The sequence below is a fragment of the Trypanosoma cruzi genome, genomic scaffold (assembly GCF_000209065.1).
Source record: "Trypanosoma cruzi strain CL Brener 1047053516435 genomic scaffold, whole genome shotgun sequence".
In the NCBI taxonomy this organism is placed as follows: domain Eukaryota; phylum Euglenozoa; class Kinetoplastea; order Trypanosomatida; family Trypanosomatidae; genus Trypanosoma; species Trypanosoma cruzi.
Window position 1 is genome coordinate 68,931 of NW_001849438.1, and position 14,527 is coordinate 83,457.

The 14,527-nt window shown below is 48.1% G+C and overlaps 6 protein-coding genes across 6 annotated transcripts, besides 20 other annotated features; all 6 read left to right on the top strand.

The window, feature by feature from the left end:
- Nucleotides 1-1,908: a sequence feature (heterozygous, non-Esmeraldo-like haplotype).
- Nucleotides 45-66: a sequence feature (AT_rich).
- On the top strand, nucleotides 142-2,409 carry Tc00.1047053509733.10 (hypothetical protein, conserved; the record flags this gene model as incomplete). The annotated part of the gene is made up of 1 exon (XM_813590.1): nucleotides 142-2,409. One exon carries the CDS (start codon nucleotides 142-144, stop codon nucleotides 2,407-2,409), a length of 2,268 nt encoding a protein of 755 aa, XP_818683.1.
- Nucleotides 1,909-2,216: a sequence feature (areas merged during assembly that could not be assigned to a particular haplotype. This can correspond to areas where the two haplotypes were merged or to regions with more than two copies in the genome that were merged during assembly.).
- Nucleotides 2,217-14,527: part of a sequence feature (heterozygous, non-Esmeraldo-like haplotype) that runs on past the window's edge.
- Nucleotides 2,519-2,545: a microsatellite.
- Nucleotides 2,590-2,616: a microsatellite.
- On the top strand, nucleotides 2,999-3,574 carry Tc00.1047053509733.20 (uncharacterized protein; the record flags this gene model as incomplete). Its single annotated transcript, XM_813591.1, has 1 exon — nucleotides 2,999-3,574. One exon carries the CDS (start codon nucleotides 2,999-3,001, stop codon nucleotides 3,572-3,574), a length of 576 nt encoding a protein of 191 aa, XP_818684.1.
- Nucleotides 3,491-3,525: a sequence feature (T-rich).
- On the top strand, nucleotides 3,656-5,920 carry Tc00.1047053509733.30 (hypothetical protein, conserved; the record flags this gene model as incomplete). The annotated part of the gene is made up of 1 exon (XM_813592.1): nucleotides 3,656-5,920. One exon carries the CDS (start codon nucleotides 3,656-3,658, stop codon nucleotides 5,918-5,920), a length of 2,265 nt encoding a protein of 754 aa, XP_818685.1.
- Nucleotides 5,962-5,991: a microsatellite.
- Nucleotides 6,381-6,413: a microsatellite.
- Tc00.1047053509733.40 (hypothetical protein, conserved) lies at nucleotides 6,473-7,834 on the top strand (the record flags this gene model as incomplete). The annotated part of the gene is made up of 1 exon (XM_813593.1): nucleotides 6,473-7,834. One exon carries the CDS (start codon nucleotides 6,473-6,475, stop codon nucleotides 7,832-7,834), a length of 1,362 nt encoding a protein of 453 aa, XP_818686.1.
- Nucleotides 8,040-8,102: a sequence feature (T-rich).
- Nucleotides 8,237-8,259: a sequence feature (AT_rich).
- Tc00.1047053509733.50 (hypothetical protein, conserved) lies at nucleotides 8,294-10,861 on the top strand (the record flags this gene model as incomplete). Its single annotated transcript, XM_813573.1, has 1 exon — nucleotides 8,294-10,861. The coding sequence occupies one exon, from the start codon at nucleotides 8,294-8,296 to the stop codon at nucleotides 10,859-10,861; it is 2,568 nt and encodes an 855-aa protein (XP_818666.1).
- Nucleotides 11,138-11,190: a microsatellite.
- Nucleotides 11,386-11,432: a microsatellite.
- Tc00.1047053509733.60 (uncharacterized protein) lies at nucleotides 11,446-13,224 on the top strand (the record flags this gene model as incomplete). The annotated part of the gene is made up of 1 exon (XM_813574.1): nucleotides 11,446-13,224. One exon carries the CDS (start codon nucleotides 11,446-11,448, stop codon nucleotides 13,222-13,224), a length of 1,779 nt encoding a protein of 592 aa, XP_818667.1.
- Nucleotides 13,266-13,293: a microsatellite.
- Nucleotides 13,324-13,373: a microsatellite.
- Nucleotides 13,408-13,430: a sequence feature (AT_rich).
- Nucleotides 13,669-13,699: a sequence feature (AT_rich).
- Nucleotides 13,720-13,744: a microsatellite.
- Nucleotides 14,182-14,223: a sequence feature (T-rich).
- Nucleotides 14,230-14,262: a microsatellite.

Here is a 14,527-nt window from a genome sequence, read left to right on the forward strand (position 1 = left end):
GGCTTTTTTTTTTTTTTGAGGGTGAAAGATCTCTTCTCGTATCGATATTTATTTATTTTTTTTTTACTTTTTGATAGGGGTGTATTTGTGTATACATAAATAAAAAAAGGGAGAACGGGGGCGGGCTGGACGCAAAGGTCCATGGGCGTTCCGGATTTTTTGAAGTTTGCCGCGCGCACATCGCCCACGGCGTTGTGCAGAATTAAGAAGGGTGTGACCGCGGCCCCGCTTTGCTTTGACTTTGTTCTTATTGACGTCACCAATGTGTGTCAAACCATTGGCCTGGAAACCCTTGCGGAGTTCCTTATGCAGCCGCATCTGAAGGTGCGTCAAGCGGTTGTGTTTGCAATGGATGCACAGCGACACCGTGCCGGGACGTCAAGGAGTCAACGCACGCACGCCACAGTGCTGGACGCCGATGTCGCCGTTCAACGACTCTGTATTGCGCTACAGCAGCACTACAACAAAATTTCCACGGCCGATGCGCCGCGGCCGCAGATTCTTATCAGTGGCCGGCAGGTTGCAGGGGAGGCGGACTACAAGATCCTTGACCTTCAAAGACAACTTGTCACGCAGGCGTTTGCTGCAAAGGAAAAGTTGCCGACGTTTTGCTTCGTTTCAGAGGATTCGGACGTACTCTGTGGAGCCCTATGTGGACCCGCACCGCACACAGTGACCATTGCAACGAAGCTTCATGACACCATGCTTGAGATGTGTCTTTTGCGAGTCGCACACGTTTTGGCATATATTGCTCGGTGTGTGGACGCGTTTGCTGGGGGTGATGAGGGAGCAGAGGTGTCACCACAGACACAACAACAACAACGACAGCTCAATCTGGAAAGGGAGAGTGTGAAGAACGAGGGTGGAGAAGAAGAAAAGATTGTTCGCCGCCAAAAACAGGACGGACCGATGGTGGCGACTGGCACTTGCGTCGTGCTCAGTGACTCGGATGGTGACCCCAGTGATGTTGATGAGGAAGGGCCCGGGAATTGTGTGCCTTCCCCCATGCCCGCCATCACTGCACAAAACACCGCGGAGGCGGAGATCCTTCAGAATAGTTGCATAGATATGGTGTTTCTTTTTGTTGTTGTCATGGGTAACGGAAGTAGCGTCCCGCCTCTTGTTCGTGGGGCGACAAAGGTGGACATTCAATCTTGCTGGAAAGCGTATTGCCGGATGAAATACGACACCGCGGAATTGGGCCATGAAAAGGTGATGGGACGTTCGTTGCTTTCTCTCCATGACGTTTTGGCGCATCCAGAGAAGCAATCAAATGAAATTGCTGCAATTGCAGTTGACTGTTCCTTCTTGAGGGGCGTTCTGGAGACCGCACATTATGCCGATGCCCAGTCACGGCCTCCTGTTGAGGAAGAGAAGGAAAGAGCCCTGTTATTTCTCTCTCAGGCGGTGTACACCACATTCCATTATATTATCGCCTGCAATCTGCATCCTGGCTCCACAGTGGAGGACACCTTTTTAGATACGCGGTCTCTGCTGGAGAAGGAATTTGTTGTTCCAAGCCTTGCTGCCTTCTTGTGGGTACTTGGTCTGACCAGGAAGAGGACACTATACTTTCCTTTTGCAGGCTTGGCGAATGAGGCGGTGTTGTTAAATGCCACAAAGGGAATTTCGGCGGTTGGAGAGGCTGTTGCCGCCGCATGTTCCCGTAGAAAACACGCGGGGCAGAATGTTGTGCTGGAGTGGGATGTGGCAAACACTCTTGTGACATGCGGATCTGCGGGGTCGAGGAGGGTACGGCTGCAGAGCCTTCTCCCGAGATCGAAGCCAGACGCTCACAAAGGCATGGTGGCCTGCATCAACGAGTGCGCTGAGGGGCTCGCGAGAAACAGTGGCGATGCCGCCGGCAATGTTGTGCCTCAGAGAAATAAAGCCGCACTCTTTTCACGGCTTCTAATAGCATGGCGGAGCACGATGACATCATTCATGCCTGCGCTCGAGGTCATTGCACGCAAAGAAGATTTTACGCTTTTGCCAAAGAATAAAGATTCTTATGAAGGCGGCGGTGTGTTGGCGACGCAGGCCAATAACGTCAAATATTCGTACAGTTTTGAATTGAGACGCATGGCGCCGTTGCTTACGAGTTGTGAGAGGAAACACCAGATCAGCACGGCAACGAGCGCGGCTCTCCTGCGGGCGCTACGCGTATCGCACGATTATGAAAAGGCGCCGTCGGTGTCGGGGATATCGAGTGAAGTGACGGAGGGGAGGGATAGAAAACGGGGGCAGTTTGCCAAAAGCAATGCTCCGTCCACCCAAAAGGGATCCAAAACCGAAGGAGCGACGGAGGGCTTGACCAATGCCGAGAGGCGAGAAGGTCAGTCGGGGAAATACCGGCGTCCCGGAAAAAAGGAGCGTGAAAGGGCGAAGAGGGCAAGGGAGAACAATTAACGAGAGCACCCCATCGCCCTCCCTGTCCTCGTGCTTCTGTTTTCTTCTTTCCCTTCCCTGCTTTTTACATGCGATTAAAGGCAACATAAACCGAATACGACTGCTATTAAATAATAATAATAATAATAACAATAATGGTAGGAATGTGCTGTGGTCTCTGCGGCTCTCTCTCTCTCTCTCTGTGTGTGTGTGTGTGTGTGTGTGTGTATTTATTTATTCTTTATCGGTGGACTTTTTTGAATAAAAACGATACTTTCTTCACCTTGCTTACTCTCATTTGTTTTTAATTATTTTCGCTGCTGCGTGTAGCGCATGCACAGCAAGAGATCGCCTGTACCAAAGAACCCAATGGCACGCCCCACGGGGGTCACTGGGTCAGCCCTCACGGCACATTCTTTGGGAGGAGAAACTAGAAACGCCTCTACTGCTGGGAACACTTCTTTTCTTCCCTCGCGGCCATCGCACACTGAAGCACAACCGCGAGAGGATGAAGAAGACTTCTTCTCCCCAAGTGACTTGATTATCCCATTTCATCTAGACATTGCATCTCGCCTCATGGGGTTGCAGCATTCATCACCATTAGAGCGAAATGGAGAACCTTTGCAAAAGTCTGATGTCTTGGAATTGCAAATGGCCCTGGATGACTACGCTGAGGGTTTGGTTTACTCCACGAGACAGCTTTTTATGCATGACAATAGAAACATGGTACAGCAACTCCAGCAGGGGAAGGATGTATCAACCGTCTTGTTGTTTTTGCAGATGCAGCGGGAAATGCGACAACTTAACGGTGACGATTCCGCAGCCAAAGAGCGGGAACTCATTCAACGTCTCTCCGACCATCTGGAAGCGTAGCATTGGTAAATGTCTACGTGATAAAAGGTGGAGAAGAGGATGGTATCGTGTTACATTATTTAATTTATTCTTTATGGATATTGGGTTTGAATACCGCTCCCTTGTTCTTATTCACTGCATAAGCCACAACCTCCCACCATCATATGTCTGCTGTTTTTCCTTCTTTTCATATATAATTACTTCTTGCTTGTTGGATTGGGGAAAGGAGGGATTTCTTTGGAGACGGTTGTTCTTTTTCCTTTTCTTTCCTTTTTTTTTTTTTTTCTCCCTTCTGTGCGTTTCTTATTTTAACAGGAATAGAGGGTTAGGGTAAACAATTTTCCCCTGTTTGATCAGCCGCTTCGAGGAGAGAAAGGGAGAAAGAGGGAGAGGGGGGAGGAAGTTGTCGCGCGCAATGAACCTGACGGACGAGGATTCCTCCACTTACCACTCACACGGCGCGTGCACGCCAATTTCTCCCTCGAGAACACCCGAATGGCAGCCTGTCGCTCCGGAGCAAAATTTGGATGTTTTTCCTTCTTCTGCTTCTCCCGTTCGTAGTCTTTCGAGCTCGGTGTCTTCAACAGCGGAGACGCAGCGGAAGAAACAAGAGAGCCCCTCCGTTCGGTCGAATGACGGCGAAATTCATCAATTAGAATTTACAATGTACCCGCTGCCTGATTTGTCAACCCAGGGCCGGGAGTCGAGAAAGGCTGGACATTTGGGACTTTCAAATGGGGAGAGGACGGATGAGCATCCGCATTCAGGGGGGAACGACGATGGTACGTCATCTATAGAGTTTGCAATAGATGACGAGAGCTTCCGTGAATCCAAATCGCCCATATTGAGTGGCTTTCAATTTGTGCAAAATCCCTCCGTCACGTTTCGTGAAGCCAGTGTGCCGCCTCAGTGCAGTGGCGGTGATGGTGATGCGAAGCGCACTGCGGAACCCACCAATAAACACGGCACAAATTTGGCCAATGTCTACGAGAATAATAAATACACTCAACGGCGCGGCACTGAAACCAAAAAGAAGGCGAAAGAAGTGTTGAAAATCTCTCCTTGGCATCTAGAAGAAAAAACAATGAACACTTCTTTGCATACGGGGCAAGCGTCTGTGGAGAGTGGGAGCCTTCGTCATAGTGGTGAAACTGAAGGGGATATTCAAGGGGGAAATCGTTTACGGCGTAAGGAGAGAGTGGAGCCACGGTCCCAATGGAGTGGCCGGGGAAGTTACGCCTCCAGAAAGGGTGAAAGAAGGAGTAGCCACGACGAGAAAAGTAACTCGTCACTTCCTGCTATGTCCACGCGTAGTGCCTCAGATGATAACAGACCCCGGAGGAGACAAGTGTCTAATGGTACATCTTCTGTGCGCTCCCACTCCTCGGATTTCACCCCGAAGCGCAGTCTACGGGCTTCCCCTCGTCGTGGTAGGGCATTTCTTTATCCTTGCCGTGTACAAAACAGTGCCAGCATGCCCCGCACACAGTCCGCACCGTTGCGGGCTGTGGTTGCCAATAGTCCGGCGTTGGACCGGTTGAGACGGCGTCGTACGCTGGAGTCTCCACAGCGGGGGCGAATTAAAGAAAAGGAGGAAATTTTGGCCATGCTGGATGATGAGATGGAAAATATTTGCAATCAAGTTAGAGAGTACGACATGATAACAGAGTACGAGATGCTTCGAAGCCCGTTTGAGCGCTTGTATCACATGAACAACCGCCGTGATCGAGACGAACGCCGCTGTCGCATTTATCATTACATGAAGTTGGAGGAGGCCAAAAAGCGTTTGATGGCGGAGACAGAAGAAAGCGCAGCACGGCGTCGCGAGCGGCTGCTAAAACGCGAGCAGCGTCGCGAGGAATTGTTTGACCGTCTCTATTGCACGACCCCCAACCGGGTGAACAATAGTCAACTTAATTCTTTTCAAACCACACGAAGTGGAGCTACTGCTGTGAACAATGCCTTGTTTCAACGTCTCTATAACGAAGGCGTGCAATCCATGGCGGAGAAGCGGGAAAAGGCACGACGGGCAGAACTAAATCGTGAGCAGAAGGAGTTGGAGGAGGCGCTTCATGCCCGAATTCTCGCCCGACTAGAGTTAAATACACCACCGGGGCGGTTATTAACGCCGCGGGAGCGAGAGGTAGAAGCCGAGAAAATAAAACATAAACTTATCCAAGATCCCAACCAACTGCGGGAGTATCTCAAGACGAGTCGTCTCTCCAAGAAGGAGGAGGATGCAATGGCGTGGCGACTCTCTCGACAAGGGTACAATAGCGCTTCGAAACTTGCAAAACAAAAGGAGGAGAAGGAACTGCGGGGATGCACGTTTCATCCCACGACAAATAAGAATTTTATTATACGAGGTGGTTGGGCGGCTGCAAGGTACAGTAAGGCCACAGTGGCGTCTTTGTCGCGGGTGAAGAAAGACGAGTCCAAGCCGTCTCCAGCCAATTCTCCGCAAAGATCGGGATCTCGCGTTCAAAAAATGGCCTGTGAGCAATTATATATGAAGGCCCTTAAGCAGCGCGAGAGACAGAAGACTCTCGCTGAGGAGGCAGATAAGCAGAAGCGACTCTCACTCTTGAAAGCCAAGCTGAAGGAAGACCATCACTTTCGCCGACGCGTAGAATTAGATCCATCGTTGGCCCAAAGATTTATGGCCTCCTTGGTAGTGTAAAGGACGGTAGATTTGTACAATCTGTTTGGTGGCATTTGCTGTTTTTTTTTTTTTTCTTTCTTTTCTTTTTTGCCAAGCGGGATTTTGACACGGTGAAATATACGGCGTGTTATTTTTGCACTGACAGGGTTGGATGTCTTCTTTTTCGTGTTTTTTTTTTTTATTCTGTCCGCCTCCAAACCCCTTTTTATGCATGGATTTATTGTGCACCATTTGGTTCAATTGATTTTCTTTTGAAGCCCCGCATGCGCGTTGCAGAGAAGAGAAAAGTGGAAGGCAGGAAATATGATACAAACATTGAGTTTTTACACTTTTTCCCCGTTTTTTTTTTTTTTAAGGTGAAGTGTTCATGTCAAAGGAGGGAGGAAGGGAGGGATTATCGCGTCTGGCAAATATTTGTTTGGGTGGTTTTGTGCATGCATGAAGGCGATCGTGTGATACACTGTTTCTCTTATTATTATTTTATTTTTTTTTTCTTTTCTTTTTTTTTTTTGTGTGTGTGGGGTGTAAGGGCTGCTTGTAGGATACCGAGCGCAACAAGTGTTGTTTAATATGAGGAGTTGGTCCGGGTTGCATGCGTTCATTTTACCGGCGCAATGTTGTCGGGCTCGCAGGAATGGGGCAACACTGTCGCAGCGCTATGGGTGCTGTGGGCAGCGCGAAACGGTTCCCACGACGACTGCATCGACAACTGTCTCGCGAACGCATCGGGACCCAATGGCAACACTGACGGATATCTTTAGGGCTCATCCGTCTGCGCTTCGCTTGCATCGAGAGCTGACAATTTGTGTCGCGAACGGGGAAGCGGAAAGGGCGGCGGACCTTGCGTACGTACTCGCGGAAACGGTCAAACGTGTCTGCAACCAAATGGGAAGCGGGGCGGAACAGAACACAAAATTGACATCTTCTCCCACACCCGCTGACTCTTCTGCGGCAGAAGCAGGAATTGTTGCGAAGGAGTACATGCCTCCCATGGGGCCGGAGGACGTTGAACTTTCCATGGAAACGACGCGGCGTCGTGTACTTGAGGAGAATTCTGGCGACGTTGCTGAAGCTTTTATCAAGGGGGAGAGCGAGAATACTTCTTCAGGGAACGCACACCCTGCCTTGTGTGATAACCCGCTCTTCTGGAAGCAGCCGACAGCGTTGCGTGTAACGCTGCTGGAGGCCGCCTTTGAGTTGACGCTACCCGATGGCGGTGATGCCGATAATCCACTTAGCCCAAGAAGCACGGAAGTGGAGGAACACGAAAAGAGGAATATGATGCTCCTGGACGAATATTTGACGCGAGAGAAGAAACGTTGGGAAATGCAAAAGGGAGCTATTGGACGTGCTGTGCTCACGACGGCGCAACAGCTTGGTGTCACGCCAGAGGATCTTCACAGTGTACTGGAGGAGACGGATAGCACCAGACATGTTTCGGGCCAAGATGGGTGTCTCCGTGTCCTGAAGCACTGCAACTTAATCATACGGGGTGAAGCACCAGAGGTGGAGCTTATGGCGAAGAATACGGCCGGAAGTGTGCGGGCAGCGGCTGAGGAGGAGCTTGAGGTACTTGTAAGCCGTATGGAGAGAAGTGGCTCCCCGCTCACGCCCCAAGAGAGGGAGTTGGCGCTCTTTGAGCTTGTCATGACAAAGAGTAAAATGAGGTACGTTGTTGGCCTCCATCGCGATTTGCAGATGGCTTTGGATGCGTCTGAGAATCTTCGACGAGCGGCTTCACAAAAGCAACTTCCCTCCGGTTCGGAAGTCTTTACGCAGAAGGTAGTCGAGAGACTCAACAAAGTTGCGGCGGATGGCAGCGAGACGAGTGCAGAAGATGTGGAGCTGATCGAGTCTCTTTCTGCCCCGGTGCTGCCTTTTACTTTTATGCTGAAGATGTGCCTGTGGTTTGACGTCCCTCGAGATGGGTGAAGCAGCCCGCATGCCACATCTTTGAAGGGACAGGGCGGCAAGAATAATGAAAGTTGTGTACAATTTCCGCCTTGTATTCCTAATCTTCTTATTATTATTTTTTATTACTTGCTTCGTGATGGTGTTGCTGTTGTCTAACAGATCTTCTTCGATGCAGTTATTTTCGGGTCTCTGTTTGTCTTTGATCTGTTGTTTTGTGCGGAAACTTTTCTGTTGTTGTCTTTTTTTCTTTTCCTTACCCTCACTTCTTTTTTTTTTTTTTTTCCTTCTATCGCCGGGAGATAACACCGCCGTGACGTGCGACTGCGTGTGTGTTTGTGTGGAGAGAGAGAGAGAGAGGGTGCGGCCTCTCCCTGTTTTTTATGCAATTTTGTGCCCCACTCCCCCCAAAACAACAACAACAAAATTTATTATTTTTTTTTTTTGTTTTCTTTGGCAGAACAGATTTGATTGGCCAACATGTTGCATAGGCGTAGAACGTCTGTAGGCATTCGGAGGGGGAACACGGCCGATGAGGTGAAAATAGCTGCGCTTCGTGGGGCGATTTTGCCCGAGATGAACAACGGCCTGCAGCGAGTTGGTCACACGATTGTCGTCTACAAGCAAGACTTGTACCTTTACGGCGGCTACGGGCCTAAAAATACCTACTCAAGTTGCATCTTTTGTAACGTTAAAATGACCTTGCAATGGAAAGAAATTCGTGGTGTCGGTGTGGTTCCAAGTGGGCGTGCCAACCACAGTGCCATCATGCACGAAAAGAGGATGATTATTTTTGGAGGGCACCGAAATTTAGAGGTTTTTGACGATATGTACCTTGTTAACCTTGAAACAATGAGGTGGGAGAAGGTCAACTACGAGCGAGCTCAGGGGCCTGGTCCTGTTTTTTCACATGCGGCGGTGTACGTGCCGCCCACTCAGACAATGATCGTTATTGGAGGATTTCATCAGCGTCAGCATAACATGTACATTGCACATTCCTTTGATATTAGACACCGAGTGTGGACTGGAATTCGTGGACCGGACTCTGTGGACCCGCTTCATGTTCAAATGTGTTGTGCGGCGTATAACACTTCTTCAAGCTCCATTATTGTCGTTGGGCTTGTGGAGAGGGATGTCTTGCTGAGTTCTTCCCGTGAAATACCCAGTGTGTTCAAGATGAATGTTCATTCCGGGGTGTGGGTGGAGGTCAATACGCCAGTCTCCCTGGATTCCCCTATCCCTTTCCGCATCAGTGGCGTGTGGGATTATTTTCTCCGGGAAATGATTAGTATGGGGGGCGTCTATGAGGATTTGTGCGAGGAGTGGTTTTTCCCACTGGTTTTAGCCCCTATTGAGAATTTTATCTTTCGGAAGAAATTGGAAAGGATTTCTTCTGGAGCAGCGACCGATACGAAAACGCGGTCAAGGACAAGGATGGCCAGCTACGGGTTTTTCAGGCTGCAGTTGTGTGATATGACGTGGTCCATCATCCCCGTAAATTTCCCCAGGCGTGTGGTGTCGGAATTGACAGCGCGCAGGGCTTCAAGGTCCGGCTCCTTGGCAAACCCACAACCATTTAGCAGACGGCCCAAGAAAGTTCCCCTGCGGGAGAATAAACGAACAATCCCGTTCTTTTCGGTCGGGGGTGTTTCACGTTTTCAGCGGAAGTACGCCTTCGCGGTGACGGACGCCTCCGATACGCGCGAAGGACGTACCGGCTCAAAACTCATCGCCATGCACGGTGGCGTTACTACGGAGGATTACGTTATGTTTCTTTTCACCCCGATCTTAAAGAAGCGAACGACGTCCGTTCCCACCTCTTCAGACTCTTTTTTTACCATCAGTGAAGCCGATTCGTGTACCTACTCACAATACTCACGTTGTGGCGGCAGCACGGATCAGTCCAGCATGGGGTGGGATGATGATCAAAGTTTCTCTGGGAGCGATATTTTTCGCATTATCTCAGGCGAAAAGAAAGTGGAGAAATTGTCCTCCCGTGACGATATTGCGGATTCCAACATCATGGTGGGCCGAGCGCATCGCATCGGGAGTGACCCCACCCTGCTGCCGCTGCTGCCAAGCATCCGTGATTATAAAAATTCGCAGCGCTTCGCGCTCCTCTATCATCCTTTGAGTGCCGTTCATAGTGAGAAACTTTTGCCCGATCCGACATGCCCTGTCGCCGTGCTGAGCAACGAATCCGAAGTGAAGACATGGGCGGAGAACTTCTACGCGGGGACGAGGCAGTGGATCGCCGCGAAACTGGATGTGACGCGGAGGGAAGAAAAGGGAGCACGTCGCAAGAAAAAGGGAAAGGAATCCTCTCGGACAGCGATGGAGGAGAGTGACGAAATTTCCTCCAGCAGCGAATCGGAGAAGACGAAAGACTCGGGTGGAACACAGCTGTCGATCATGCCATCACCCTTGTACTCAACGACGGTGCAATCGTCCGTGACGAAGCCGAAGGACTTTTTTCTTGACAAAAATTTGGAGGTTTTTGATTTTAACAACTTAGAGGTTCGAAGGACATCGTATAACAAAAATTCACCCTTTCTATTGCCTGGTGAGATGCCTGAGAAATTTAGTAGGCTGCGTATGTCAGCTAGGCGGAGACAAGCGGTTCAACGAACTCCCTCGACAGTGTTTCAGCGATTCTCTCTGGGGCATATCACAGATGATGGTGGAACCACTGCGTTTCTCCTCATGACTTCTGCTCTCGCGCGCTTTAATGACGGGTCGTATGAGTCGGCACGGCAAAGGGCACTTATTCGATGGCGGTATCTTCGTGTGATGGTACTGAACGGTGAGGCGTACTTCATTATGCATCGAGTTAACCAAGAAGAGACAAGAGTGCGTGGGGTTGACGTTTCAACCACTTCAATGCTTACACTCGCACCGGAATTACGCACCAAAGGGTTGAATAGTAACAAAGTTTTTACCAGACCCATCCCATATACCGTCCCAGCTAAGTCCAGCATTGCACTTCGGTCATCTGAAGTTACACCAAGCGGACTTGTGGCGTATCACTGCATCAACAATATCAAATAAAGACTGCAAATGAAAGTTGTTTGATATTCCTTGTGAAGGCATTGCTCAACGTGTGTGTTTCCCCTTGTATGTATTTAATTACTCCAAATGTAAATATGCACTCGTATTAACACTATTACGTGGAGGGGAAAAAAGGATATGATATTTTTTGTTTTCTCTCATTTTACAAGAGAATTGGACTTCTGTAATGGATACATATATTTATGTCGGCTCTATGTGGCATTGAAGTTCTTATTACTTAACAGTGCCGTGTGATTTTGGGGGCGGAGGAATGAAACACAAACACACACACACAAAAAAAAAAAAACGGACATACATACATACACGCAAAGAAAAAGCATATTTTTTTCATTATTTAAGGCACTTTACCCCCCAAATTATCATTATACTCTCTATTATTACTTTCCATCCTCACCTTATTTTTTCTTTCTTCTTTCTTTTTTTCCCACGTGTATCATGCGGAATCCCAAAAGGGAGAAAAGAGTTGTTGTAATTATCTACGTATTCAGCGTTGCATAGATACTTATTTACATAGATATAATAATATATATATATATATATATATATATATTGCTTCAGCTTGCATGGCTGCCATGGCTCACAACAGGTTAAGCTTGGAAAGCGAAAAGGTCAATGCCCCTTTGGCAAACCGCCTGCCAAAGTTAAACCCTGAACGTCAAGAGACACCTGAGCCAATTGAAGAGCCCGTGACACCGGTGCGATCAGCTCGACGGGGATTACGGTTGGATTTTCCGACAAACTCTCATCCCTTTTCCGATTCGCCGATGCGCGAGTCAATGCGAGCAGCACGTGGCAGTCACGTTATTCAAGCTGACAGGATTGGCATAAGTGAAGATTACCATTTCCCCTTTTATAGGGGGAGTTATAGGAGGTCCGGGCTACTCAGCAAGAGTCATTCTAACTCTTCAACTCCTCATCGACGTCCAAGTCGAGCGGTTTCGTTTTCATCTCGGAGAAGGGAGACAATTGATACTTTCGAAAACGCCTCCCGTAGCCCATATGTGGCCCCATTGATTATTTCTGATAATGAGTGGCCTTTCAAAATAAGCAGCAGCCGCAAAACGCCCCATCGTAAACACGAAGAAACACTTGAGTCGATGCGAATGCGAACAAATTCTGTTCCTATATCCTCTTTCCGCGACAGTCCTCATTGTTCGGGGAACTTCTCAAGTTCGCATCGGCACAGTTTTTTTGTCTATACTGAGGCAGACGAGAGGAAAGAGGTGGGAACGGAATGGAGGACATTTGTGTCAAACGTGTTCCCACCGCGTGATTCGTCGGAATCCGCCAGCGGTGCAAGGAGATCACAAGTTTTCAGGAGAACACCTTCCAGAAGCAAAGAAACGGGGCGACATGCAACACCGGAAAGAGTTCTATTTCGTCTCAACGAGTCCGAAGCCATTCGTGTTTTGGACCATGCGGAGATCTTGACAGGGAAGAGCGAAATGCCGACGCCGGATTTGTCTGTGCCCAACGCATGGGGTTCAGGACTGGTCCCTCTTCGGACGCATGAAGTTATTCTACCAGAGAGGACCAAAAAGAAGACCGTGGGCGAAAAAATGGCTTCTACCGTGAACGAAAATGTAAGATCTCAAGCCGAAATCAACGTGGGGACATCAGCTCCGACGGGCGACGACTCCCCTCCTCCTGTTGAAATTGATCGTGGAGGGAAAAATGCGGACAATACGACTTACCCAAACGTCAGCGGCCACAGTCCCAACACTGCCCCCATTCCAATTACTGGGTTAAGGGCGGATGGCGGTGCATCGAGTCGTGGCTCGCTGGATGGCAAAAGCGATCCGAAAGGGAGGTCGGATAAACTTTCACCTAATTCGACCGTGCCCGCCAAAGCGGGTACGAAAGAAATGGAGGCTGTTGGAAGTACTACGGCGGGTGCATCGAAACCAGCGCGTCAGGGAGTTTCATCCTTTTCTCTTCCCAAAATGAATGAACTCCATTCGAAGGTTATGGAGAAACTTTCCGATAAGATGAATGAGTTGCGTGGAGAAAATGCCGCGCCGGGGAGAGAAATCCTGGCGACTCACATCCATTCTAAAGAGAAAGTGCCAACCTCTGCGCTTCCTGATGGAGAAGAACGTCTGGATCCATCCATGGCAATAGGATTTGTGGCTGGGGACAGTGCTGTGTCGGGAATCACAGTTACAGCAGGTGAGGGTGAGGAACATCTCGTTGGTTTAACTCTCGAAGAGCCCTTAGAAGCCGCTGTTTCTTCCGTGAGCACTTTCTTGAGGAAATTGCTTTCCTCCTCGAGTGACAACAAACGGGAGCTCTTTGAGTTGCCAACGGCCGATATCATGGTAAGCTGCCTCCTGGAGTTTTAAACGTGGGACCCCGGCATGAGTAGCAGCAGCGAAGTCTAGGGACAAAAAAAAAACAAAAACAAAAACAAATGGGTAGAAAACGCCCGAGGCGAAGATGTCTTTTGTTTTTTATTTTTTGGGTGTTTTTTCTTTCTTTTTTTTTTTTTTTTAATTTTTATGGAGGGGTAGAGAAAAAACAAACCGAAAAAATAATAATAATAATAAATGGGAAGGAGGGGGAATGGAAAAAGGGGAGAATGGGGGTGGGGAATTTATTGGTGCATATTTATTTTGACTGACGGGTGTAAATTCTTGTCATTGTAGCATGAAACCAAAAGGACCAATTGTTTTATTTTGTTTGGGAGTATTGTGAATACATACATATGTGTGTGTGTGTGTACTGTATTACTTATTTTCCCTTTTTTTGTGGCCTGCGGGATGAGAGAATACTTAAAGACGATGCAGTTATTATTATTATTTTATTTTATTTTTTTTTGCCCGCTTTATTTTACATCGTTTATTTATTTATTTATTATTTATTGTTGTTTGGTTGGTTGTTTCCCTTCTTGACGTGGGCTGTTGGCTGGTTCTTGCTGCAACGGAGCCTCCTTTTGTTGAAGAGGAGAATCCCTTCCTCTCCTCATGCCGTTTTTGTTGTTGTTGTTGTTTTTTGTCTTTCCCCGCAAAAAAATATATATTGGGAAATGCGTCTTCGTTACTCGACATGTCTCTTCCAGCGATGATAACTGATAGTGGACTTTTCTCTTTCACGTTTGCGCGGGGAAAGGGAGAACGGTGTTGTGGCGGGTTGTAATCCAGAACATATTGACATTGTGATGACGCATGAGAGGGAAGCATGAACTATGTTATGATAGCTTAAGCAGACACATAATGAAACAGTAATAATATATATATATAAAGACGGCGTGTTCTTTCACCATTCTCTGTCATAGTCTTCTTTTATTATTGACTGCGGCGTTTTACTTTCCTTTCTCTCTCTCTTTTTTTTTTTTTTTTTTTGCTGGGTGTTGTATGTTGTTGTTGTTGTTGTTGTTGTTGCTCCTTGTTCTCCGTTGGACAGGGGGTTAGGTTATGGTTAGGCATGGAGAGGGGACTTTTGGTTATAATGGCACTCCCGCCCCTCTGCCTCTCTTTTACTTTTATTTTTATTGAATTACGGACTGACTGGTGGGTTGAGGAACACATAACATTGCAAAAATATGCGTCTCAATTTTTGCGCTTTTATTGACATTTTGATGTCAAATTCTCTGTATAACTGTTTACCCGTTGTCGTTTTTGTTGCTGCCTTTTAAACGTCAAGGAT